The sequence below is a fragment of the Anarhichas minor genome, unplaced genomic scaffold (assembly GCF_050575085.1).
Source record: "Anarhichas minor isolate MPS153535 unplaced genomic scaffold, ASM5057508v1 ptg000026l, whole genome shotgun sequence".
In the NCBI taxonomy this organism is placed as follows: domain Eukaryota; kingdom Metazoa; phylum Chordata; class Actinopteri; order Perciformes; family Anarhichadidae; genus Anarhichas; species Anarhichas minor.
The window spans coordinates 3,064,399-3,092,382 of NW_027466472.1; the positions used below are offsets into that span (position 1 = coordinate 3,064,399).

The 27,984-nt window shown below is 47.2% G+C and overlaps 1 protein-coding gene across 6 annotated transcripts; it reads right to left on the minus strand.

Annotated features, from left to right (window-relative positions):
• Positions 1-6: 6 nt before the first annotated feature.
• ssh2a (slingshot protein phosphatase 2a) lies at positions 7-27,984 on the minus strand. Of its 6 annotated transcripts, none has more exons than XM_076100192.1 (15): positions 27,776-27,984; positions 25,156-25,199; positions 10,404-10,516; positions 9,758-9,822; positions 9,258-9,379; positions 9,079-9,141; positions 8,830-8,895; positions 7,979-8,173; positions 5,568-5,661; positions 5,311-5,439; positions 5,094-5,140; positions 4,668-4,814; positions 4,374-4,574; positions 3,359-4,280; positions 7-2,280 (listed from the first exon to the last, which is right to left on the minus strand). In XM_076100192.1, exons 1-15 carry the CDS (start codon positions 27,836-27,838, stop codon positions 625-627), a joined length of 3,927 nt encoding a protein of 1,308 aa, XP_075956307.1. In that variant the 5' UTR covers positions 27,839-27,984; the 3' UTR covers positions 7-624. The 6 variants fall into 6 exon arrangements, with proteins under 6 accessions (XP_075956307.1, XP_075956308.1, XP_075956311.1 ...); XM_076100193.1 differs by lacking the exon at positions 27,776-27,984 and adding an exon at positions 25,350-25,554; XM_076100196.1 differs by lacking the exon at positions 27,776-27,984 and adding an exon at positions 25,345-25,554.

The following is a 27,984-nucleotide window of genomic DNA, read 5'->3' on the forward strand; positions in this document are numbered from 1 at the left end:
ACAGCATTCAAAACAAACTCACCATATTTATTTAATGCTAAAGCATTGAATTAAAAAACAAAACAAGGCATCATCTTTGTCCTGGTTCAATTAAAATCTGAATAAAGACATGCGTCTGTGCACTTTGAAAACAAACAAAAAAAACACACGCTCCAAAGACAAGTCGACCGAGATCAGTGCAAAAGAATCCTCCCCGGGGTAAGAAACATTCCAAATAAAATAAAACCATTGAAACAGTAAAGTGCATTGTTTGGAGAAAAAGCCCTCATAGTTGTAGAAACAGGCAGTGAGGGTGAAACACTGAAAACAAACACTTCTTTAAAAAATATGGGAGCGAGACACAATGGAGTGCATAAAGTATGCACGGGTTCAATCTTCATCTGCACATTCATAGTTCATTACTGTACATACAAACCTGAACTCCAGTTGAAACAACACATCCAGTGGTTTACATGCAAACATGTTTTTTTTAATTCAGTTCTCACACACACTAAACGTATGGTTACGTATCGGAGGTTACACGAGGTCTCCAGTTTACCTGCTACACATTCGTACGCAACATGCGGTCTCTCTCACACATCTGCGCGGCTCCAGTCGCGTCCGTTCCAGTCCGTTGCGCTGAGGTTACATGGTGTTGTATAGCACAGTGACGGCTCGCTGCTTTTTCTCAGCGGAGCCTTTGCGAGATCGTCTCGACGAGTGTCCCCTGCCCTGCTGACGCGTCGGCGCCACCGCGCCGCTCCCGTCCGGCTCCTCCCTCTCACCCGTGTCGTCTTTTGGACAGCAGTGAGGGGCGGAAGAGGAGGAGGAGATGCAGAGCGAGGGCGACGAGGATGACTCTGCAAATTCCCCGCCGCCGTGGGACAGACCTGTCTTTTCAACGTGAGCGCTGCGAGCCAACACTTTCTGCTTCTTCCAGGTGTCGTCGGGGTGAGACGTGGACACGGAGAAAGAGTCCTGGGAATGTGATGACGTCGCCCTGGTGTGTGTCCTCAGGTCCAAGTCGCTGAGGTCGTTGGCCGACAGCTCCAGACAGTCCAGTTTAGCCAAGGAGGCCGACCTCTTCATTAGAGAGGGGGGGGTGAGGCCCGCCTGGCGGATACGAGCCTCGAGCTCCATGGCTCTGTGCCACACTATCGGCTCCAGGAAACTCTTCCCCTCTTGTCTCTCTCGCCGCCGCTGGCCTACTTCCATGTCTGGAAGGGTCCGTTCAGAACTCAACCCTTTACAAGGTTCTGGCTCCGTGTCCATAACGTCTCTCGGCCCCTGAGGCTGCCCCGGTTCCTGGTCTTGGCTGTCCGTCATCTCCCGGCTGACGCCCTCGTGGAGGAAAGCCTGCAGCTCCCTCAGAGTCTGCTGAATCCTCTCCAGCTCCTGGCTGCCACGGGCCAGCCTGCTCTCGGCGTCACAGCTGGGGCCACAGCCCCCTCGCCGGCCCTCAGAACCGGATTCCGGCCTCTCGTCTGTGTCCGACTCCTGCGCTGTCGCCCCATCCAGAGTCATTTGGTGTGAACTGGCCTGGGTCTGATGTTGCTGGCTTTGGCTGTGGAGCTGGCTTTGTCTTTGGGACTGGGCTGAGGTATCTCGAGATGATTCTTCTAACTGACTAGCAGAGGCCAGTGATGAGGTCAACATGTGGCTGTCTATGGAAGTGGGCACAATGACCGATGTAGCACCAGAGACTCGGCTGATATCTGAGTCGGGGAGGTCGTCTGTGCTTGAGGAGTTGAGCTCCGTTTGTGACCCCGTGTGCTTTTCTTCGTCTTTGGACTTGGCAGACACAGCAGCGACCTCTCCCTGAGTGATCCTTTGTTCTGTGGAGTCCTGAGGCGAGCTAACGGGAGGATGTTCCGCGCTCAGGGGACACAGGGACAGTCTGAGCGGAGGTTGTTCCGCGCTGGGGGAATGCAGCGGAGATCGCTGCGACGCGGCCATCTCCATTTCCTGCTTCAGCTTCTGCTCCAGCTGCTCGGTGGCTCGCCGCACCGAGCCCGCCGGCCAGTCGCACGGCAGCATGGAGGGAGACTGCGGGTGGGAGGGCGGAGTCAGAGAGCCGTGCGTGACCTCGGCAGCCTCCGCCTCCGTCTGAAGGTCCGATCGGATGACCTGGGGGCTGTGGGAGGGTGGAGGGAGGGACGCAGAGGAGGAGGCAGGAAGGCAGGAGGCAGGGTGGCATATGGCTTCAATCTCTGTGACAATATGGCGGACTGACACTCCGTTGTCAGGGGGAGTTCGGTCAGGGCTGGCTTTGTCAACGCTATCATCAGACTGTGGAGACGCCTGAGAGACAAAAAAAAGAGCAAGCAAGTGAGACGTGTGCATAAAATATGAGTTATTGTCTTGTTATACAGAAAACACCATCGATCGGACATCGCAATAGAAAGTAAGAGGAGACAAACGAGTGGCACGTGTTCCTATATTATCTGGACTATTCTCTCATCTTCCAGGAGGTGTCACTGTGATTCATAAAGATTTCGTGTGGAATCTGTGCTATTGGCTCAGTTCATTTGCTACCTTGAAGTCCTTTGGCTGCATTCACAAGCGCTACGACGATGAGAGCAGGGTTGTGCAGCGGGGCGGGAGCGTCTCGCTGCTAGTATGCCCGGGCCTACGAGTCTGTCTGCATCAACAGATTCAATTTCAACAAGTAATCAGGATGCGAGGCCTTTCAAAATGGTGGGGTTTAATCTAGTGCATGAAGCTAAAATTGGAGTGACTACACGAGACGCATCATGTTACACATCGTGTTTTGGTCACACGCATGCCGCTCATCTCTCCGTGGGCGTCTTACGGTCGGATCGCCAGTTTACGAGATTGGCCGCCGCAGCGTGCCGCCGGGTTGTTGTTCTCCAAACGTTGATTCTAATTCAGCTTTTCTCCGCAGTGGCCACTGCGGTTTATTTTTCCGGCATCTCCCGCGGTCCCCAACGCTGCAGCCTAAACGCACTACCCACTGACTCGGTGTGATTGCAGCCTTAGAAACTAATTCTAGTGCAGTCAGATTCCAGTTTTACTTCCAGACCCGCTGTGCAGAAATCTGCTGCTTGTGTCATCACAGACTGGTGTGTTGGTAGAACTGGATCTCTAAAGGCAACAATAAAGTTTGGCTGAAACAATACCACAGTGAAAAGAAAACCTTTCCCTCACATTTAACTCTTTTTGCATGGCTGTGGGCCTCTTGAATTAAACATGCAGTCCAGAATATGAATACAAAATGAGATGCTGCTGTGACAGTAGGCTGGGCAGACTGGGGTAACTTTTGCATTGCAAATGTAACACACAGATCTTTCTGCAGGAAGCATGTTGTACTAGCAAAGACAAAATGTTAACAGAGGGATAAAGCTGAATGACAGTGTACCTGACTACTCCCATAGCCTTGCTCCTCTTCCTCCTTAACCTCCGTTTCTTCGTTCTCCTCAAACGACAGAGGTGTCCTCTGCTGTGCCTGCTCAGAAAGCGTCCGGGATCTGTCATCTTGGGCCAGGCCCAGAAACTTCTCCCTGGCGCTGAAGAAGTCGATGCTGTCCGTGCTGTGGTTGGACGACCCGTCGGCCTCGCCGCGCCCGCTGCCTATCTGCAGCTCGCTGGGGTTGTTGTTGTCGTCACTGGCAGCAAGCGGAAGAAGAGTGATGTTCGCAGGGCTGAGGGGGCTCTGCTTGTCACTCGTAACGTCTGATAATGATTGGTCTATTACGTCTGAGTCAGCGGATCCCAGAGTGAGAGGAGAGATTTCTTCCGAGCTGCTTCGCTCGGGCAGATTGAGGGACAGTTCCACCGGTCTGTGTTTGGGCACTGAAATAGACAGATGTGTGGGGGGGCCCCGGTGAGCACGTTGGAGTTCAGGAGTAGGGGGTAAGATGTGGAGCGATGGCGGAGGGTGGGGCAAAGCAACAGGCACAGTGACGGCCACGCTGGTGGAATTGTCCAGTCTTTCCTCCGGGACGACGGTGGCTGCCCGGGGTCTGGGGAGGGGGAGCAGGAGGGGGTCTCCGCAATCGGATCCGACCTCCTCCTCCTCCTCCTGACCCGGTGAGTCACACACACCGTTGGAGTCTGCGTGGGAGTCAGAGCCGTTTGTCTTGGCCGAGCCTCCGGGCTCCGCGCCGAGCGCTTGCAGCACGGCCACGCCCAGGAAGTGATGCAAGGAGGGCGAGGAACTGTTGTTGTTGTGCGAGTCGGAGCGGCCCAACGAGTGAGACGAGGCTTTGCACATGGACTCTGGGCGATCCGATAGCTCACTGTCAGAGTGCGAGCGCCATAGCTTATTATGCCTTTGTTTGCTGCGGAAGCGAAGAGAAACAACAGTTTGTTAGCGCCAACATGCTCCCTGAAGAACGTGCATATTGCAGAGCTGCTTGTACATGAAAGCACACCTGGCCAGCAGAATTCCCTGATACTCCTCCAGCTGTTTCATGAAGGAAGGGTTTGGTTTGGTGACGGCCCGTTTCTCTTTGACATAGTCAAAGGCAGTGTCCAGGTCCCAGCCGTACTCCTTCATGGCGTAGGCGATCACTGTGGAGGCGGAGCGACTCACGCCCATTTTACAGTGAACCAGACACTTAGCACCAGCTTTCCTAAAGAGAGACAGACGAGAGAGGAATTGTGTTGGATTACAAGACTGAGAACCCAAGTAGGAGCTGACAAAGCTTGCGTGCGTTGAAGCCTACTTGGCTTTGGTGATGAACTTGAAGGTCTCGTTCCAGTACTCCAGCAGGTTGGTGGCCTCTTCATCGTACACGCGGATGTTGTGGTACTGAAACATGCCCGGGAAGAAGTTGTCTATCTCCCTGGTCACGTTCAGGATGTAGAGCACTCTACATAAGAGACAGGAAAAGGCGGGTTTATGACCTCTTGGTGTCAATAAAACTGTCATTAATCCATATGTAGTTATTCAGTGTAGTTAAGACTGTGAGGTATCGTTGAAAGCTGCAATGTTTCAACCCAGGGGTAATGAATTCTCTCATTTCAATGAACTTCAATTTGTAAACACGTTTAATTCACGAAGCGTAGTCTCTCCGTTTATTAAAATGATATTAGTGAGTGTGCCTGGAGTAGGTGTGATTTGTAGGGTTGGTTGCTGACTGATATCTTACCCGCTGTTCTGCAGCTCGTCCAGATTAGAGGCATTCCACTCAGAGCCCTGGAGACATCACAAGTACAGTTAATATCAACGTGTATGAACGCATGACAAACAAGTAAGAAGGAGTCAGAACTTACAAGCTATAGCGAAACAAAAGAGGGAGATTTTGAGTACGGTTCCTGTACATTGTTCACTCCAAACATCCACACTTTTTACTCATAGGTTCTTACCAGATAGACGTGTTCAAAGATTTCGGTGGGGCTGTCCATCTGTCCCAGGATGAGGATCATCTCGTTGTCTATGAACTCCTTAAACTCCCTCAGGTTACAAACCATCTGCATCTCCAGCTCTGTACGGATCTGGTACGACGGGCAAAACAAAAAAGTCGGCACTCGGGTATCTCAACAAGTAAAGCTGCATTTGCAAAACCAAGACGTATGCCAAACCCAGCTGCTAACGTCACGGCATTCATGCGCGTGCCTCTTACCTCCTTACAGGTGACGTTCTCCAGGTCCTTCTGCATCATGATCTCTCTGAGGCGCATCTTGATCAGCCTCTCTGTGCGCTCCCTCTCTGTGGGCCTGCACATGGAGACACAAACGCCTTTATGAAAAAACACATTTTCTCTAAGCCTAAAAAAAAAATAAAATAAAAAAAATAAAATAAAAACTCTCCACTTTGACACAATTAACCACCTTCAGTCACAGCAACGACACTTTCCTTCTGTTCTTTGAGTGTTTTTTTCACTTTACTCTCAAAGAGATTACTTGTTCCAGGAGAGAATTGCCACTTTGTCTGATTCTCAGAAACTGGAGAGGGAACAGAAAATCCGAGAGCGTGGCCCATCAGTGATCCACAACAAAGTCCCCTTGTGCCTGTTGTTGTGCCTGGCTCCGTTTCCAACCACTCTGCTGGGGGACGCATTTAGCTTTTGGAACGTCACACTGATGATACCAACATGTGGCCCAATTACCTCTCTGGAGTTTGTCTCCTAGACTCTCTGTCTTTCATTGTCTAAATTTCTCTTGCTTTGCTTCTAGCTGGATCCTCACAGTACTAGCAGAGAGCAGTGTGGGTCAGCAGCTACAAAGAGGGTCAGTGTGACGGCCACAAAGTGTGTAACCGCAGGCTTATAAAGCATCCATCTGTGATGAAGAATCGGAAACAGTCGGCTTGTTTACCTCAACGCTGAACGTCTTGACCCCAAGAGATTGAGTCCACGGGGGTAAGAGAAATAAATACGGGTTAGTTACGGTCACCCACTAAAACTTTAACCCCACAACAAGCCTCGACTTGCCCGCAGACAGCCTGGAGCTGGAGGAGGGGCGGCCCAAAAAAAAAGTACACATGTGACGACACAAGGAACGGCACTAGTGAGTAACCGAAGAATGGAAAATATACATCACTTCCTTGAACGGCTGATAGAGGAGCAGCCAACGGGAATTCACGGTAATCCCCATTAATCAACGACCGCGACAACGGTGCCAAGATTACGCCTCTTCCTGCTATCTGAACTTCACATCCAGTGGTTTCACAAGGCCATGAGCTGCCATGTCAACAGACACCGGCAGGTCATGCGGCTTTGGCAGTCTCCCTGTGCGGGACAACAAACCGGGACTTTGTTGTGTTTGGATGTGTGTGTTGGAGCTCAGGTGGCAATCTTAATGACAAGTGTACTCGAGTGCCAACACACCTCCTCCAAAGAGTAAAGTCTGTTTCCAGGCAGGCAGTAAACATGGGTGTTTCTTTTTAGTCAAGCTTTAAGTGGACCCTGATTTCTCTTTCTGTCCCCGCTTCCCTCTCCTGTCCATCCAGAAGCATTTTTATTAATCCCCCCCCTAAGACCCCCATCCTCTGCCTACCACCTGCTTCTGCTTCTCTACCTATTCGTCTGTCTGGGTCCCATTTTTCAAGCCGACCGAAGCCTCAGCTATTTTGGACCCTGGAGGATCTCTGAAGTGAGTGTGTGTGTGTGTGTGTGTGTGTGTGTGTGTGTGTGAATGAGAGACGCTCCAAATACGTCGCGGGGCACGTGACTAAGCAGCAGAGAGGGGAATTTCTCTGGTATTAGCAAAGACATAAATCCAGCAGCCTGTGTCTGTGCTTTCTATGTTCCCTTGTGGCTCGCTTGACATCTCTGTCTCAAAGATTCAGTGCATGTGTTCATCAGCATGTGTCTATTTGCACATAGTTCAGTATTTGCCACTTTGTGTTAGTTTGTGTTGCTTCTCGTCACCCTGAGAGGTTACATGGAGCGGTGTGACGCCAGCTGACTGATGCTCTGCAGTGTTCTGCTGCAGTAGCGACACTGTCTGCTCCGTGAGGAGAGGTTAGGCAAAGCTGTTGTGATGGAGTACGTTCCATTTCTAATAAAAAGGAGCGGCTGTACCCATTACCTTTCACTTTTAGTTTCCAGGTCAAATTGATTTCTATAAAACGGATGATTATTATATTATGATTATTATGTTGACTTTAAAAGAAGACTTTTTCTTTGTTTATAATGCAGATCGCTGCGCTAGTTATTGCATTTTATTGACTGCTTCAGAATACAGTTCAGTTGTTTCAAACTACAGTTGTTGAAATGAAATGACTGTCCCCTGTATAATGCAGATATACTAGAACACAGAACAGTACTGTTTATAACACATAGCGTACTGTAGGCTTTGCTTAAGGGGGCATTGCGTGACCAGACATCATCAATCCACTCGACGAGGGCAGCTTCAACCACAGGCGCTATCCCCGAGTGGATGGATAGATGTCCTCATGTGAATAAATGAACACTATACTACGTGATACGTGGAGGCTCTAAACATATCCAGATATTACATCATCGGTATGAACTGTGGATTTGCGTAATGTGTGTGTGTGTGTGTGTGTGTTCACGTGGTCTCCACTCACAGGTCTGTGAAGAGAACGGGTGAATTGGCACGGTGCGACTCGACGTCCTGCATGGCGTTCCACTCGTTCATGCAGAACTGGTTCGATGAGACCCGGCTCTGGTAGTAGCTGACCCAGGTCAGGAACAGGCTGCCCGGGTAGTGGTTGTGGCAGCGGGCCACCTCGCTTGCTTTGTGGAGCGACTGGAGGGCCGACCTGAGGCACAGTGAGGAGGAGGAGGAGGGTTCACACTTGAGAGGTTGTCTCGAGGCCAAAAAGACAAAAAAAAAAAACTGCTGCAGAGTGAAATTTGGACTGAACGTGACGGTGTCCTTCAAATGACTGACAGAGTAAAATAAGTGAAACCAGGAGAAGGCTATAACAACGGGCTAAGGAGGGGAGGTATTATGCGCAGTGCAAAATAAATTGTGTGAGGAATGAATAACAGCAAATGAGAAATATAATAAGGGAGGCGGGTTGAATAATTAGTGAGAGAAACAAGGTGATAAGAGCAGCGATGAAGAGACATAATAGAGATATGACTGCAGATAGATGGAGGTATCAGGAGACGTTGGGGGGGGAGAGGAAGGGAACAAAGGGACAAAGGAAATGAAGACCCGTAAGGAAATGAAGAGGCAGCACTGGCATGTGAGACAGGGAAAGATAATGAAGAGGCTGGAAGGAAGAGAGATAGTGAAAAATAAATAAAGGAAGCGGAGAGAGAAGATAAGTAACAGTAACAAAGATAAAAGGCTGGAGGTCCAAGTCAAAGGGGGAGTACAATGGATACAGTCTTTCTAAGCCTGCAAACTTAACCTTGATGCAACTTCACAGAGCTGTTATTGGCTGGAAACAATACAAAGGTTGCTTACCACATGGCCTGGACAGAAACTGGCTTGAAAACATGAACCCTGTTCACCGTCGAAACACTAAAACCACTGTGACGACAGAGAGAGAGAGAGAGAGATTAGGAAGGGGATGCCCTTTAATAGTTTATAGCCATCTTACAACACCAACAAATCTTCCTACAATAGAAATGACTAAATAACAGTCATCAGAGTAGAGCAGAGTCAGCTGCCCCAGGCAGCAGTAAGAGGAAGCGGGTAGGTGTGGTGTCTTACCCGTCTCCATCCAAGTGGATCAGAGTGTCACTCCAGAGAGGTAGAACCAGACCCACTGTACAGCTGCAGGGAGGAAGATCAACACGTTACACAACCAAACAAGAAAACTCCGGGTTTGACGTGATACAGGGGATGTGTGCAGGACAACATCAAGACTGTAGCGCTGCTGTGCCACTGACCTATCACAGGAGACAAAGTCCATGCCGAGCACGATGCTCTCCTCCGTGTCCTGTCTGCCGTTGGTGGAGACCACCACCATGTAGCGGGTTACCTGAGGGTAGGCGCTCTCCAGACGCACAGCCTGCGGGTGAAGACAGAGAGGAGATTGCAAGACATTGCTGGAATACCTCTATTTCAAAGATGTTACAGGGACTTAAAAAAAAAAACACATACTAGTACTGTATGTACTGTGTGTTTTTATGTAAGAGTATGTTTGTTATCAGACGTCAGAGTAAAGACTTTCAATGGCCAACGAAAGTTGTTTTCATAACCAGTTTCAGGTCTTTATGTTTACTAACAAAGAACTGAAACCGGCCCCTCCGTCTGGAGTTTAATCTCCCTGAACACAATGCCCCCCCCCCCCCTTCTGTGTGTGTGTGTGTGTGTGTGTGTGTGTGTGTGTGTGTGTGTGCGTGCGTGCGTGCGTGCGTGCGTGTGTGTGTGTGCGTGTGCTACTGACCAGTCGGATGGTGTCCTCCGGCCGCAGCACAGTGAACATGGTCTGAAGATGTTTCTGGAGGTCACCTGGATAGAAAGGATTTCAACATCCTCATTTAGCTTCAGCTCCTTTTGGACAACGCTTGCATTCTTGGCATTTCGCAGGTTAACACAACACCTAAGATAACGTATCATTTATCCCTGTGGCAAGTTTCCAGTGTCTCTTTCACTGCAGCCTACATTCAGCCTGATCTCCACATCTGAGGAAAAGAAAAAAAGCCTGATATTTCTGAAACAGAGCTTTTGATGCTTTTTAAAGTCATCAGCTCATTTCACATCACAGCAGGTCCAACAACAAAGGCCGTCTTCATCCACAGGCAGCAGCACATTCTACTTTTCTTGTTTTCCAAAATGTTTAAACTTTGTTTTCATCGTCCTAAAGTGTGAAGATATTTAGTGTGGGTTTATCCCTCAGTCTGGCCACCACATTGCATGCACCAGTGAACCGACTCGTTGTGAAACAGCGTCGGTGAAGTTACCGCCAGCTGTTACCGATGATGCTGCGGAGGAATGTTCATTTCAAATACACGCTGTGCTATTTAATCTCGCGTTCATTTGAGAGGCGGACAGAAGCTGCAGCGGTCGTCGGTGTGCGCGCGAGTCTTTACCTGTGTGCTTGTTCCTGCTTTGGCTGATGCGAGGTGCGGAGTTAGGCGTGGGGCTGTTTCCCCGGGGGAGGAACAGGGCCGCGCCTTTCACGGTGAGGAAACTCTCACTGATACTGGGGAGGGAAGAGAAAAGAACAACACATGAATAGAAGCCTCAAACACAGGGGCTCCTTCCAAGTTATCCAATCACACTTGGCATTTTGTGTAACTTATGTAATTTGCTGTCACTTTCTTTCCCGCACATGCTGAACCCAGGCTTCACATAATAAGCAAAAGATGGGAGCAGGGGACAGACGAGCATTGTCACGGGCTTATGTCAGTGTTACGACGATCCACTCAGCTGGCCTCTGGTCTACGGGCTCAGCCAGTGCAAGTTAAACGAGACACAATTTGAACTCGGAACACAATGTTCTCCTCCACACAGCTGGAGTACACACACAGACTTACTCACACACTTGCAGCTGCCAGTAGGGAGTGATTGTGAGGAGACCGGGGGTCTGAGAGGGAAGACAGCGCGAGTCCCCTCCTCCAGTGTTCGAGCGGAGATAAGAGCTGGCCAGCACACAGGACAGGATGTATGCAATCATGGTTTTTTTTTGTCAGTGAGTGAGTTAAAAATGTCACGTGATTGCATTCATGCGAGTGCACGATGATCATTATGGAGCAGGGACACCAGCATCCGTCTACTCCATCCCCGCCTCCTGAGTCTCAGAAGTGAACGTGACGAACGCGTCAGGTAGCTCGAGCTCGTGCTCGCCTCGGCTCCGCGATAGAGGGACCGCTTTTCACGAACCGATCCACTTAGCTGTTACTGCATTCCAAAAAATATGAAGCGGTTTATAACTGATTATTTTAAAAAGCAAGGGAGGAGGCTGGGCGGGGGGGGAAGCGACAACGAGAAGTTCTGACTCAGACGCCACTGATGATGAAGGGGAGACCGACTGAGACAGTGTCATCGATTAATACCAGTGGTGGAAGAAGTACCAAGATATTTTACTTGCGTAAAAGTACTACCATGAATTAGAAAACACTGTATTTTCAAGAAGCTGTAGCCTACCTAAAGTATAAAACAGAAAGGACTCCCTATGCAGCCAAATGGGCTCTTTAGTTGTTACATTATTATATATTTAAATATTAGTTTCTTATTATTGACGCAGTAACATGCAAGATGCATTAGTGGAGCTGGCTGCACTAGAGTTCATTTGTATAGAGTTGGGTGATTTATTTACCGTATAACAATGCATTGTATTTCATACAACCATTATAAACAAATGTATTGAAGTAAAAAGTCCAATATTTCCCCCTGAAATGCAGTGGAGCAGAAAGTCGCATCAAAACTGTACTTGAGTGCAGAAGTACTTCAATGAATGTACTTAGTTACCTTCCACCGCCGATTGATACCATGCATTAAATAAAGGGTGCGGCCAACTGAGAAAGTTGGTCGCACCGTGATGGAAAAGTGAGTCTGGATCCATCAAAGCAGGTCGCATCAAACGGGGCTCTGTTCCTCTCTGGAGCACTTCATCTTACCAACTGTGACTGAGGTCACTGCACTGCGGAGGAGGACTCGTAATAAACTGAGGTCAGTGTTTCAACTGGACACCAAACATTGAGTGCGTTTGTTTTGTGTGAGCACCTGCTTGCATTTGTGAATAACTGGGCCTTTCTTTAAGTCTCACAGTGGCACACTAGATACCGATAGAACAGGTTGGAAGACCCATTTCTGCAGCCGCTGATGTCAGATGACAGCCATGGGACCAGTAAACCATAACCTTAAGGATGCTGAGCAAGAGCTCTGCCACTTAGAGAGAAAGAGCACTCAGTGCAATGGTGCTCCTGCATTTATACCTCTGGATGCAGAGAGCACATAAAAAGGCAATGACGCGGAATAAAACTATGCGTGTGAAATGATTATTCACACAACGGGCGGAGTGGCTCTGCTGGTTTTGTCAAAACTGAGACCACGAGTCCAGTTGGCAGGAACTTAGCCCATCTAGGAACAGCACCATGTGCAGCCACAAGCAGGTCAACCAGCCAAATGTCGGCCTCAAGGTGAAACAGATCTTTAGAAAAAAGAAACATTTTAAAGTATTTTAAATGATCTGCTATATGACAAGCAGATTCCACAGAGAATATTTGACGGAAGGAGTTTTTTTAAGAGGTCATGTTACGTCTCTCTCTCTCTCTCTCTCCCCCCCCCCAGTGTCTATGCAGGTGCCTCCCTTTTCCAAGCCCAGCAGCTGCAGTGTGTGGATGTACGCGGCTGGGCTCAATCACTGATTAGGACCTGGTGGTTAGGAGGCCGGCAGAGGCAGACAGACAGCCCCAGTGGGCCGAGTGGCGAGTTCAAGCTGTGTGTGTGTGTTGGATGTGCCGGGTTTGGTCGTGCAACCAATTACAAGTCTTGTACTCTGTGGTCCTTCTTTTGTTAATCAGTACTACTTTTCTTTTAGACAGTTGTTTGTATTGTGAGCTTTTCATTTAAATGTTAATAAAGTCCTTATTTAGTTTACTCATCCGTTGCTCGTGACTCTCTGTCTCTGGGTTTATTTATACTCGTAATCCACTCATCCCCTGGACCTTAATCAGGGAACGCAACGGGTCAAATGCTGTCAATGTCAAGTTTGAGCTCACTGTGTTTTGTCCTCCGTAACAACACGGAACAAATACTGTCGTGTTACTAGAGCAAACACTGATCCGGGGAGGTTGGGCGACCTGTTCTGCTAAACTTTAACGTGAGCGCTTTGACAACCACACGCACACGCACTGAAGATCTTCTGGATCAATCTAAGGAAGGTGATGACGTCAGAGCCCAAAACATATTTAGAAATTGCATAAAGATTGGTTGATATGCTTTATTTTGACAGCTAACCGCTGCACAGGATTATCTATCTTGTCCCTCTGCAGCAGGCTGCAAGTCTACACTCAATGAAGCCAACTTGTACAGTTCATCAGGTTCTGCGGTTCTTCAGTTTCACACTGTCTGCCGTCTGCTATTTAGCCTTCCTGTCGTGCCCTTTTTCTCTGTAACTTCATCTCTGCCTCCTACCGTCCTTCCTGAGTTTTGCTGAGACAGTGGATGTACAGGATCAGACGGACACAACGGAGACAGAGGGGGGAAAAAACAGAACCGCAGATTCGTGCTGAGCTAATTTCCCATAATCCACTCACCCTTGACCCAGCTGTTTCCTCTCCTCTCTGTCACTTCCTCTTTTCTGCATTTCTCACAACGTCGTCCTACGTTTCATGTCCGTCATTCTCAACTCCTGCTGTATCACGTCTCCCACTGTGCTCACACGCAGACTCGCGTACTGTACTTGGCAGTGGCCGCGTGTATAAAGTGCTGCTGCACAATGTCATGTGTAACACAACACTTGCACTCTCCCTGAAAACCACGCGTGAAAGGCGACTGCACACGCACGCTAACACGCACTCTTACACCTGCACAGACAGTGAGGCCGTGGAATCTAAGCCTGATGGTTGGAGAGGTGTGAGGGGGGGGGGGGGCTGTGAACGACTTTCAACTACAGCTTCTAAAAATACTGTCGTCCTTTAAAAAGTCTCAGCTATTGATAGACTGCATTCGGAAGACTTACTGTACATAAAAGCCTTTCTGTGACACGACTGCCTTCTGCAGAGGTTCAACACTGGAGCCTGCATGTGCTCTGTTATAGCGACTGCTCTTCGGCTACTTGTACAGAAACATGTAAAAAGGTTTATATGTAAAACTGTATATTTAGGATTATGAACTGTTGGTTGCATAAAACAAGGAATCTGAACACGTCTCATTGGGCTGTGGGAAATTATATAAACAATTTTCTTGCATTTCATAAACAAAATGATTAATTATTAAAAATAGCCAATGCCACATACACACTATAATCTGACTGACAATGAACCCATTTTGCAAATATCTCTGCATCAATGACTGTTACGACGTTAGCGATGTCAACTTATACAGCTGCTTGTAGACTGAAGTGATTGGAACTGATGGGCTGCATTAGTAATGCTGAAATGAACCATCAGAGACCGATAACAACACGAGTCAGTCTGTTGGCATGTAGCCAGATGAAGTACGATATTTGCATGTTGAGCTCATTGTTACGCCTCCAACAACTAAGGACAACTGCAAAGGTGCCAATTTCAATCAGACTCATTGAAGGGCAAAAACACACACAGAAGGATAAAGCTAGTGGAGGAATGTAAAGAAAGGGGCAACGAGTTAAACTACATCTGACTTCACAGAGTATGTAGATGAGGAGGAGGCCTAGTCAGAGTGTAGAGAGCGGAGCGGTTCATCTCTTGGGCTTCGGCCATCCCGGGCTTTGGGCAGAAGTGAAGCAGTAGGTACTTGTTAGGGCAACAGTCACAGACACAATCATCACTATGTAAGGACCAATCCACATAGTGGGCAGATAAGTGGGAGACCCCCCTCCTGCCTGTGCCCATATTAGTCACTCTCAGGAGGAGAGAGGGATAAATATAGGGCCTGGTTCTATGGAGGGCAAGCCCCCCTAAGGCCTTATGAGTTTACACCAGAGACGGATACAGCCCATGGGAAAGACAGAGAGTTAGCCGGTGTGTGTGTGTGTGTGTGTGTGTGTGTGACATGTCTGCATGTCCACAGGTGCACGTTAGGCCCTGCTGCTTGGAAGTTCAGCCACGGAAAATGCGTCACAAGCAGAAGATAGTGACAGAAGGATGAGAACTTCATGGGGCGTCATGAACGTAGAGTGTGTCCTCTGGGTGTGTGCGAGTGACACCCACATGTTTGGCTCCACTACTGCTACGGTTTCGTTAATAATCCAGTGTGCCGGCCGTGGTCCAAGCACCAGCCACCTGAGTGGACTAAACATAACCCGCCCCGCCGTGCCGTGCTATTCTGAGAAGGACTCAGATTACATTTTAACTTACAGTTAAAACAAACTACAGGCAGTAAAAGCGTATATGCTGAAGAAGCTCGGTGAAATAAAACTGAATGCTGGTCGAATGAAGACATCTGTAGCTCGGTGGGTAGTAACGTTGGCTCAATGAGTGGTTCCATTCCCACTTTAACAGCTCGTGGTAATAAAAAAGTGTAATTGTACTTTTTGTCAACCTGCGGAGCATCCATTAACAAACAGACACTATCAGGTGATCTCGAGCCGTTTACTGAAGCGAAGGATACGAACTTAACTTTATTTGATTGTAGAAGCTTCACACACACACACACACACACACACACACACACACACACACACACACACACACACACACACACACACACACACACACACACACACACACACACACACACACACACACACACACACACACACACACACACACACACACACACACACACACACACTAGTGACCTATATCCAGCTGCTGAGAGTTCCTCACACAAACACGTTTCGATCTCTTCCGTTTCCATTTGGAAAAGACGCAACACAAACACAGAGGAAGAGAGGGGTTTACTGGCACTTCTAAACACACTTGCTGGGAAAACAATGAGGGTTTAGACGCCGTTTAGCCACAGGTAACACTTAACTCCACCGACGGCCTCGAGGCTTGTAGTTACTCATTCAAAACCCCCGGTTAAAACATTCTGCCGCGTACAGGCGTCCACACTACCAACAAACAGACATTATGTGCACACACATGTCGACACACTGTAGGTGCTACGGATGAAAGGATGCCAAAATCCCCCCCGCTTTGTGATGAAGGCCATCCTGAGCAATACAAGGGAGTGGTGATGAAAAAAAACAAATCATGCAACGTGGCCAACCAATCCAGGAAGTCAGAAGATTCCCACATCTGCTGCTATTTACTACACACACACTCGCCTGTATGCGTCTGGCAGTAACGTCTTCCCATAAACCTTCTTTATGCAAACTCACTTTACTTCCTTTAAAGACAGGGTGCGCCCTAATAAACACTAAATGTTCAGTTTGCTTAATCGCCTCACTGCACAATCATGCGTAAGACTGCTGGGAAACGATGCAATCGAGAGGTGGACCTCGACTTTCCTGAAAACCGCCACAGAAGAACAGTTCTCATGCAGGGCACAACCTCTTACTGACTGCACGGAAATGTTACACAACAACATCACAAACACTGGAACGAAACGGATTGAATTGGGTGATGTTGATTTCATCATCTTTTAATCCAGTTGCAGTCATTTTCCGACATTGATTTCCCCCCAAATTTGTTGAGCCGGCTCCACATGCAGAGACCAGCCTTTGATCCGGACTTGAAGGGCGAACTTGTCTTCACCGCACGTACCAGTCAAATAAATCCTAAATCTCACAACAGAAAGGAGCCGTTACCTCACTTTGCCTTGATGTCCGCAGACACCGAAGATCACAGATGAGATCAGTGTAGGATTGATTAGAGTGAACCTCTTCACATCGCTGCTTTAGTATCAATGAAACATGATACATGATAGTGAGTTCAGTCTTTCTGATCAGCGGCAGGTTTATGGTTATACAGCACATTTTATACAGAAATATATAAATTCTAAACAACATTGCTGTGTTTTTTTGTCTCCTTCAAGTTATTTTTCAGAATGTTTACTTAACCCTTAATAACAACCATGTTCATAACACCAACCACTCACAGGTGCAACCCCACAAAGCCTTGGACAGCCTTGGACAAACACAAAGGGACAAAAATTCTCTATTGCTAGGTCCTGGACCTGTGGAACAGGTAGGGTGAGTCACTCCGCACGCGGAGCCATTGTGTCTTCGTAAGGTCAAAAAGGCAGCAGCGAGATGAGTAAGAACCTTCTACGTCACCAGGAAACGCGTGCAACACAGATGTTGCAAAACGTTTACCCACGCTCTGCTTACTCACAGTGTTACAATGTTAAAAATCGGAAACATTGTTACTACCATGTCCAAACACAGACTGAATGAGGACACTTTTAATCCATATTTACATGTATTATTAGCAGGCAGACTAGCCACAATACAACAAGTCAAACAGAGACAGTAACCTCGCACTTTCTATATTTTAGAGGTGAGGTTGTGCTCGTATGTAATCAGGTGCTGTCTGGTGACCGGTCTCAGCATGTGTCCATGTCTATTAATGTATAAAACCTTCTCAACCTACATTATATTCCATTATACGACCTGATGTCCAAAACGTGCCACTTTGTTTGTTGTTGTTTTGTTTTTTTTTTAACTCACAGCTGGTTGATCTGATTTTTGGACACCACCGAGTCGTCGCTGAAGTAGGGCACCATCTTGGCCCCGCAGCAGGAGCAGAAGCTGACCGCCGACGAGCCGTCGGATCCGGACACCGCTCCGAGCGTCATGCCGGCGACGGGGCGCAGCGCAGACGGAGGACGGCTGTCAGGTGTTTTCTTGGTCCGAGAGAGAGAGAGAAAAACGTTCACTCTGTTCCCACAGTCACGTGCTCGGTCATGTCGAAACGTCTCTCAACTTCCTCCGTTGTCGATGGTCGTAATATAGTGGGAAATGACAGATTTATTCCGCGTAAGTAAGGCGCGTGTTTCCAAATCGCGCAATAAATTACGCGTAACTGTTTGAGCCTAGCACGCTGTGAGCCTGCTCGCGACGAGATTTGAAAATAATGAACAAGTGTCCGTACCGTTTTCTAAACATTCATTATTTATTCAGCAACATCCTCCACCACGTACAGTACAGACACATATGACTTGGGTCAAACTCTCGCTGCAGAAGTCATAGGAGGGAGGAGTTGGAGACATGTGGTGGGGTTTTTTTTTGGGAAGAGTGGGGAGCCAATGAGGACAGCGGGGATGTAGGACCGCCCACAACCGCCAGCCCCCTCTGCACCGACACTTGTACAGAAAACGCTGGCAGCAGTACAGGTATGTCGTCCAGCAGTTTAGACTGTTTGGTTCCTCCTCTCTGCGGGTTGATCAGAAAACTCACTGCATGTAGTGTTTGTTTAAAAGCTGCATACTCTTGGTACTACATAGTAGCCCATGAAGGATTATATCATACAGTTGGTTATTAATACTTTGTAATAATCTTAATTCTATTGTTACAATAGGGTGTCCTGGTACCACAGGGTCAAAAGATGATGTTCTCATTAAACTAATACAATGGAGTCAATTGAACCCATATGGGATTTTTTGGTTTGGCGGTGAGCTCATTGAGGAGCCTTCACTTTGTCTCCTCTCCGCCCTTTTTCCTCCCAACACGCAGGCGTTGTGGTTGAGTTACATAAGGAGCAGGAACAGATGACAAACAGGCTGAAGTTACTGAAGTTATCCGGACTGAGGCTCACGGCGTCTCGGTAACGTGGAGGTGGTGAAGGAAGTGTGGGGGCAGAAGCGACCCTCCTCACACCCAGGTGGTCTGAACGGACACGCTGTATGCTGGGAGATGGACGCGATGTTTTGGTTCATTTTACAGCCTATTAAAATGTTTTATATGCTGCTGGCGTGCCGACATGTGAGGATGTAAGCCGACAACAATTTGGAAAACACTGTAAAACTGCAGCACCCTCATCATATTCACACCCGCGTGTGCCAAGAGCCCGAGAACTAAACGAATACATCTGACTCTGAAGCGGAGCCAAGCTTTATTGTAATGTTTATGGAAGGCCTGCTTCATGCTTTGGCTGTTTTCCAGAGCAGAGAGGTTATCAATGAGCAGTCTGACTGAGACACAGGGCACTATTTAGTATGCTCAGTGTTCACAGTCTTTGCAGCCCATTGTTATTCACTGTAATAAGCACAGTGTGCTTGTGTTATTCTAGGTCCATGAGCACCCGCTGACCTGCGAGGCTGTTGAACTTGCTACTGATCGTGGACCGACCACAGCACATGAAGCCTGGACTAGATGGCGATTTAGAATTTGTAGCTAATGCATCTTAACCGACTCACATGCACAGGATCCAATGTGGCGTCGCACACAAGCCTCATATTTTCACAAGGACCCGGCTCCATTTGTGGCCAATGGAAACAGATTTTGGTCAGATGTATGGTTATGGTTATTGCTAGTGGGTGGGACTTGTCTGAAATGTCTCCTCTTCTCAGTGTTTTCTGATGTTTATGCATCTTATAAAACATTTTAAAAGAAATGAATTGTATTGTGACATTTGTTATGCAGTGCATTCAGTCACATGACATGTCAAAAAAGTACGAGACGAACATTTTGTTCAGTCCTGCAATACACCATGCATCCATGAGATCAGCCTACATCCTGTGTGTTTTAATAGCAGCCAAAGGTGGACTATTTGTAAAAAGCCGGGTTTCCTTTACACAGAGCATCAGATCTATTAGTGTTTTTAATTTAAAGTCAGAGGTGAGTCCCGTCCTCCTCAGTAATACAGAGCACCACAATAACAGCTGAGACACAAAACACAACAATACAGGGACGTCTACGGCAAGCCTCTTCTAACAAATCAGAAGAACCCTGCTGCATACTCTCTAACCGAGTGAAAATTAAAATGTTATCAAAGACTGTAAGACTAATTAAAAACGTCTTGCCACTAAAATAGAATCGTTTCTCTTCATGACTAAATTGGAAAAAGGAACACGGCCGCTTTATTACTTGAAGCTCTCTTCTTATTACTTTGAAATGTTTACATCTGCAAAAATAATTCATACATGTTTCATGTTATCAGTGGAGACACTAGACGTTAAACAGAAATACACACAATGTACTTTAAGCAATGCTATTGTTAGTTAATAGGTTTTTAACATATGAAGGAAAACATTCAAAATATCTGATCAGATCAACTTTATGGGATATTATAAACTACGTGACAATGCTTTACATTTAGGCCTGTCACGATAATTTAACTTATCATACGATACAGGGACATCAATTACTCTTGATGATCTAGATATTGCTTGTTGTGTTTACATGCGTGTTTGTTTACATAAGAGTGTCACCAACGTGTTAGCCAACAAGATGCCAGAATTACCAGCAGGCTTTTCATACTATAAGAGTTGGGCACTGCGCAAATTTGAGACATTTTATTTATTGTTTTGGTTGCATGGTTTCATTACGTTTATTTAGAATATTTTAATATTTGTTTCACATATTAATCCCAATGTTCTTGAGAATTAAAAGTTCACTGCTGTTTGAAAGGATGTATTTGTGCTTTTATGTCATATCATTATATCAGTGGCATAAAGCGGTCTATAAATGACATGAAAATAATATCGTTTATCAGACAACATTGTCCGACCAAAGCCGTTATCGTGACCGGCCTTTTTACAATCCCAGTGGGGTGGACATTTTCAAGTAGATAAACACATGGTGAGGGATAGTGTAGGAGTATCTGTTAACGACTCTACATGTGACCTCTGCTCAGCTAAACTGATAACATCCAACATGAACACACCAACACCTGCCCTCACACTACAGTAAGCTTTACTCTGGCTCACCTTCCCATCAACAACTGTTGCATCACAAGGCAGGTTGCCAGCAACTTTAACCACAACATCCACACACACACACACACACACACAGCAGCTCTAGTCATGTGGTTCTAGTCATGGTGAAACAGTGGGCTGGTAATGCGAGAGTCTGTTGTGGTTGTTTAGTTGAGACCTGGACAAGTTTCACAACCGTCTTTTTCTTTCACTTTGACTGGAATTGGCAGAAACATGCAGGTCAAAGGTTCTGTGGTTATTAAGTTGTATATAGTGTGTGTGTGTGTGTGTGTGTGTGTGTGTGTGTGTGTGTGTGTGTGTGTGTGTGTGTGTGTGTGTGTGTTCCTATAGAGAGCCCTACAGTATATTATCCTGGGACCTCCTTGGTCAGTACAGAAGCCAGCTGTTTGCCATATGCTGAGCTGGAGATGGGCTACTGTTAGAAAAAGCTATACAACATGCAGAATGATTTACACTGCCTTGAAAAATATCCTAATAAATCGTCCCTCTCTCATCTTAAAAAAAACGCCCATCACACCGAAGGTTAAGAAGTGTGATGGCGTTGTAGCTGTGGCTAAAAACACCAAACAGACATCAACACAGGTTGCTAGATTGAAAGCAAAGCAAAGAACAGCTGGACTGCAACGCCTTCCGTTCAAATGTTTGCAGACTAGTCGGCCCCCTCCTGTTGCAATCGGAGCACTTAACCTTGGAGAAGCAGGCGGGACTCTTAAGATAACACAGACAAAGACGGACCTGTTAGCAGAAGCAGCCTGTGTACAGTAACCAAACATGTACAGCAGCTAAGAAGCAATGCTGGGTAAAAATACTTGATGATATACGCCCATGTAGTCACTAACCAAGACGGGGAGTATGTTCTGTCCATGTTTAGCTGTAGGAAGACAGGAGGCAGGTGTGCTATCCACTGTTGAGTGTAATTAACCACCTATAAACTTAAAGAGGCCTGTCTCCACATGAGGAGACGGAGCTCTACCAATGAACACAGGTGGTGTTGTCCGGCTTGGAGTTCCTTACAGAACCCTGCTCTTCTAGTTCTTCTGATAGCAGACTCATTAAAGTCTTGGCCGGGTGAACCTGCTCTGCTTGTGTGCATCTGGGTCAGAGCTGACGCACGAGTCAATAACCTGCAAACTTAACTGTGCAAGAAGAGACTTTCACCACAAAGTATTCTGATCAGTGAAGAGTCAGGACGTATAGCTCGGTCAGTCTGCTGTTTCAATCTTGTGATGCTGCAGCTTGTGACAGTTGTGCCACATCACACCCCTGCAGATAGTCCCGAGAACGATAGGAGGCCGCCACAGCACAACAATCAGCAGCTCTCACCATTGTTCCAACCGTTTCAATATTGATTTAGAACAGAACAAAAGAAACCTCAGATGTTAGTTTCGTAACTCTGGATGGAAAAAAAAAGAAGAAGTTCCTCTGACACTGTCCTTGACAGTCGGCATCAGTCCTGAGGCAAGTGTGTGGCAGAGATTCACTATTGCACTGCAGTGACGTTACTCTTCATTGGTGTGGTGCAGGGGGTACAGACAGCTGTGTGTGTGTGTGTGTGTCAGAGAAGTACAGGCTGTGAGTAGTCAGCTGAATAGCTGAAAGAGAAAAGAGACAAAGACTCAAGAAAGAGTGAAAATATCACTGCGCTGCAAATGCCAAAACTCCCCCTCAGTCTCAGTGGCTCCTATACAATATATTGGCCCCTGCTGCTACTTGGATCCATATGTAGGGTGGGGAGTTAATTGGACCTCGGCTCTTATGTAACATGCATTAGGGGTCACTCAGCGAGGCCCTTGGCTGCACCCTGTATGTCCGTGCGAGTGCGTGTGTGGGGGTTCGTGCTATGCTGAGCAAATGGCGAGCAATGCAAATGGTGAAACAGGACTATAATGATGTTAGGCACATGGGGAATAAGCTGTGTGTGTGTGTGTGTGCGCACACATCCGTGGGTATGACTTCACCAGCTGCTTCTGCTTTGTTGCATTACCTAACAGATAATTGGGACCACATGTTCTTCTTGGCACTATTGGGGTGTGTTAAAGGCTTGCAGGATGTGATGTGATGTCACCACGTTTCAATTTTCATATACGTGTGACATTGCATAAAGTCTGTTATAGTACATTTCACTTTGGGTTAAACTCCACTGCGTTCCAGGTGTCATGCACTAGAGGTGCTCCACAAGAGGCCCCTGGCTTATCCAGGGCCAGTTGCAATCATAAACTGAAATTATTATCATATGGTGTATGTGGGGTTTCAATGTTATTACCGCTGCCAATGAGGTCATGCTTTCAGACCAGGTTGCACATATTTAGTGAGGAAGATTTACTTTTGGCAGAAGGTTATTCCATAGGCCAGAGGAACAAGCGATTAGTTTTTGGTGCAAATCCATATATGTGTGATGCAGGACGTTCATATTAAAGGATGTAAACCATCCGTGCTTTCACTACTTTTCTGTCCCCTTAAATATGTAGTAGCGTAGATTCAGCATGAGCACATCGCTACCACCCACCCCGAAATGTTTTTGTTCCACCAGAAGGTCCACAAATGGTGACATATGCAAGACAGAAGACACCCCCAAAAGTCAAGATGCTGTCAATAATCGCCTCATTAACAACATGGCTGTGTGAGCAAATACATGTATTCAGAATTAAATTGAGCCTTTTGTCGGGGCACATTACCCTGCTGTGTGAATGAGCTCAGGACTCAGGCCTGGAGACTTCGACCCTCCTAACGGCTCCAGACCTGTGGGAGCCTGAGCAGCTTTTTTTCACCAGGCGAGGTCTCGCTGGGCTCATGTAGTGCGACAGGGTCCGAGACACGCATGAATGAAATCGTGGTGTGATCCTGGGCAGCAGCAAAAGCCCACGGGTGGAGAAAAAGAAAATGACGCAACGAAGAACTGATGCAACGACGTTCAAAGCCGAGACAACACTGGTACAGACACAGATTCTGGAGTTGAAATCTGTCGTTATGTCAGGTTTTGGACGAACATCGTATATTTTGTTCCAAGCATTCAGTTTTATCCTGTATGCGAGTCTCCTGAGAGGACGTCTACGCTTCACTCAGGACAGTCCTGTGCTGGCCTCACAGACCAAGATATGAACACTCTGTCTAAGTCTCAGCTACAGACAGCATTAGTGAGTGTCAACTTAACAATAGGAGTTATTACTGATAACAATACATTAAAAATCCAATAGGCTGTTTACATTGCTCTTAAAGCTTTGATTGGTCCACACATGTCCCTTACAAAGTCCACTAAAGATGGAAAGGCTGTAAAGACTTTGATGTTCCACTCCCTGTGTGATGACCGTGTGCTACCGTCCCCACGGACACACTGTAAAGTTGGGATTGCATATAAAGTGATGCCGTCAGCACAGCGAAGACAAAGTCCCCGTGTTTAGTAGCTGCTGGTTAGAAGCAAAGACTAAGTCGAACACTCAGACACACGTGTAAAGCTTTGTCCTGTGTAAAGTCTATTTCCTTCTGTAGAGGGCTCAGGATACAGCACAAAGACAAATCCACCGGAGCCATCCGAACACAATGACAGCGGTGACGTCCTCACGTGTTCCATGAAGCTACAGATACACACATCAAAAGCAAATCATCGACTGCACCGCAACCACAAAGTCCAATCATGCAAATCAACCACAGCCTGTGACATCAGTGGAGTCGCTAAATATTAACAGCACACACAAAGACATTTGTTTAAGAACTATTAAGGAAAGCTTAAAATAAACATTGTTAACACAATGGTTGGTGCCACAGGGTACACTCCTCCAATGATATTAAGTACGCTCGGTCTGCTGTGTGAAATGTACTTTGTATTTTAAGGGTAATACACAAAAAGGTATAAATTGGTTCTTATATTACATGTAGAGATATTTGTCTTTACCAACAAAAACAATAGCTTTCACATTGTATTATTCACATTAACTGTTGTAATAAGGTGCTTATTGAACAGGGTAACTAGTAGGACATGAACAAAATGACAATGTGAATCTGTTGAATAGACTGGGGTTTGTATGACAGGAGTTTCTATAGATACTACTCACTAATGGGGGAAACATTTTAAGCAGACACAACTTCCATTTGTTACAGTCTTGGTTTGGGCTGTTTGCAGGTCAAATGAAGAAGTTGTGCTTTAATGCATTAATGTTTTAAGGGACTGGAACAGAAAATGTGGGTCAGTAATTGAGGAAACACTGTAAATCTGATGCGCAGTCTCCCCCTAGTGGTCCGACTCTTAACTTACAGTTTCTAGTGACGTTATTGAATGGCAGTGTGTGTGTGTGTGTGTGCGTGCGTGCGTGTGAAAGAACAGAGTTGTTCCAGGAAACTGGAGACAGAGTATGACAAAACAGGAAGTGGTCTCACCTCCTGGGCTGGGAGCGGCGGTCATCCTCGCCACTGCCCGACTCCTAAAGCGAGAATTAGAAAATAAAAATATATTCAATACCTGCATCACTTCACATCAGTCCTGTACCAGCAGCTGGTGACACACTGTCTCACATTGATCAAAGAGACGTGGGAGGCGATATGCATCACACGCTGAGTCAGACTCACTTAACCTTGCATTAAAAGAGGGCTAGATTGGCTGGCGGCTGGGGCGGCTACGTCCGGCCTTTCATCTGTGACTTCAGTGATGAGGCTCAGAGCAGGGACCAGGGATGAGGCTGAAACACACTGAGTGGCCATGCCCTCCCCTCTCTGTTTATCTTTCTCCAAAATGCAATCATCCTCCTCCTCCTCCTCCCCCACCGCCACCACTGCAACCAGCACAGTTCGCCACGCACACACACGCACACGCACACGCACACGCACACGCACACGCACACACACACACAATTTTAATCCCAGCCTGTTTTGGTAATCCCTTCCTAAAACTCAGGGAACTTTCCCTTTTGGCATCAATCTGTCAATCCCGGCTACTAAACAGGTCAACCCCCCCCCCCCCCCCCTAAAAAAACCCAGATACATACATTATGGATGGTCACGCACAGACATGGGACAGCGAACAATAACGAAGACTGCTAATGCTGGTGAATGATGAGGGTGCGTGACGACGGATGAGGAAGATTGTGTGGAGAGGTCAGGAGGTGCAGAAGCTTGAGAGGGAAGGATGGAGGACGTGACTGGGCCTGAATGATGCTCTCTGCATCAGCAGCCTAACAGCCTGCCTTCAAGGCAAAATATGGTGACGCGGGAGAAATAGGAGTCCATGCACGGACTCCAATGCTTCCTGCACACACACACACCTGCAAAACTGCCTAGCTCAGCAGATTTCAAAAGGCAATGTGATACCAGTAGACCATTACGCCTCTGCGTAGCCCTCACACACACACACTGCTGATGAATTTAGGGGGCTGTATAGCACTAATATGTGATTAAAACAACATACCATAATAAGCCATGGCTGGGATATAATGCACAGGCTAATCTCCATGGTAACCATGCCACTGCACAGATGTGTAGGGAGTGGCCCAATGAGAACAGGGGGTTTGGTGTGCTGCTAGGCAGATTACACCACCGTTGTAAGGTGGCTCCTCCCCACTGTGCTGAAGGCAAAACGATGTCTTTATTAATTGATGGGTCAATAGAATGAAACCAGAGTATAATTTGCCAAAGCGCTGATAAAATGATCATGAGGAAGCGTACAAGAAAAAGGCCCTGAAGTGACAATGGCATTCCAGCTGTGCCTCTCATGGATGTTCATCTCTCTTTTTGGAGCTCATCCACAGCTCTTTCCTCCACACAAGTCTCTGCTCTGCAGTCCCTTTACCCCCCCCCCCCCCCCTCTCTCTCTCTCAGCATCAGGCATCTCACAAGAGCACTCACATGGCTGCTCCCCATCAGGAACGGGTCTCATGACAAGCAGCTGGTAACCTCAGCCCGGGATCCTTTCACCGCCACACTACAGCTACAGTCTCACAGTGAGAAATTAAATCATAAATCGTGTGAGATTTCTTTGATCTGCTGCGGACTGGTCAAGGTTGTAATGGACATGAGTCCAAATGTCTCCAAAAGCCATAATAAAATAATAACAAAGCTCTTCATGCCGTCAGGTGACGAGTGCTGCAGCCATTTGAATAACGCCCCAAAGGATTTTAAATATTTTTGAGGTTATATAATGTTTGTTGACCATTTCGCTGCTAGGGATTTTCCTAAGACATTCTGCGTAGTTGTGCATGGCTGTCCAATGTGATACTCCATCAAACTGGCCTTGAAACGTGGAACACTGAGGTTAAACTGGGCTGTATGTGGCTGAACTCCTGTCATGTAGCGTTAACCAGAGGCCAGGATCTTCAGGATCTTCCATCTGACAGACGCATCATATTCCTGGGTGATGGCATTAGGTCTCGTCTACGGCAGCCACACCACCGCCCTCCATCGGTCTGGGTCAAGAGCCCCTGAAGCCAGGCGTGGGAAGCCTCAAAGTGTCTGAGGGTCTGACAGGCCTGTCCCACTAACCCGCTTTCAAAGGCAGCTCCTCCCCATTCACTGTCACTCCACTAACCCGAGATCATAGGAATCAATGTGTAGATGTGGTGCTGACATGACAGAAAGCAGCATAGTCCAGGTGCATGCTCATATAGAATAAACCAATAATTACTTTTCCTGCTAATTAAAGCTGCGGTTTAGTTTGTTTTTTGAAATTGCTTTGGGTTTCCCGGGGAGAAAGTTAGCAAACGGTTACATCATCTAGTTAAGTGAGAGTAAAGTAAAGTTTGCAAAAAAAAAAAAACACATTTAGTATAAAAGTGAGGCAGTTAACTTTGTGCAAAGCTTGCACGACAAACTTCCCTCTGCAGGACTGTTTGGGGCTACTTTCATGTTTACAGTATGATGCTAATGGCTAAGTTAGCCACCCATGTACACATGCAACCATGCACACACCCCAAAGCAGTGAAAACCGGGCTAACTGTAAGTCTTCCCTTTGGCGGACCAATGAAACGGAACTGAGCCAAAGATGTCAAACCAGTTCACGGACACTTACAGACACGCTGGGGCTGGAGGTAGTGCTCGGTGTCGGCGACCGCTGGACGGTGACCAGCGCCATCCCGGCTGCTGCTGCTCAGACCTCGGTCACCTCGGAGAGTGAAGAAGCATCCGCACACCAGACATCTTTTTGGGGCAGGAACTAACGTGCAGTGCGCCGAGCTCCCGATGCAATTCCTCTGGTCGTTTGTTCAGTTGACCCTTCGC

Excerpts from the sequence above, each read along its gene's own strand:
- ssh2a (XM_076100190.1), bottom strand. The coding sequence starts at position 17,703 with ATGACGCTCGGAGCGGTGTCCGGATCCGACGGCTCGTCGGCGGTCAGC. Across the intron at positions 9,142-9,257 it reads GACTTTGTCTCCTGTGATAG|CTGTACAGTGGGTCTGGTTC; the intron begins GTCAGTGGCACA and ends TCCTCCCTGCAG. Across the intron at positions 5,141-5,310 it reads TCTTTGAACACGTCTATCTG|GGCTCTGAGTGGAATGCCTC; the intron begins GTAAGAACCTAT and ends TGATGTCTCCAG.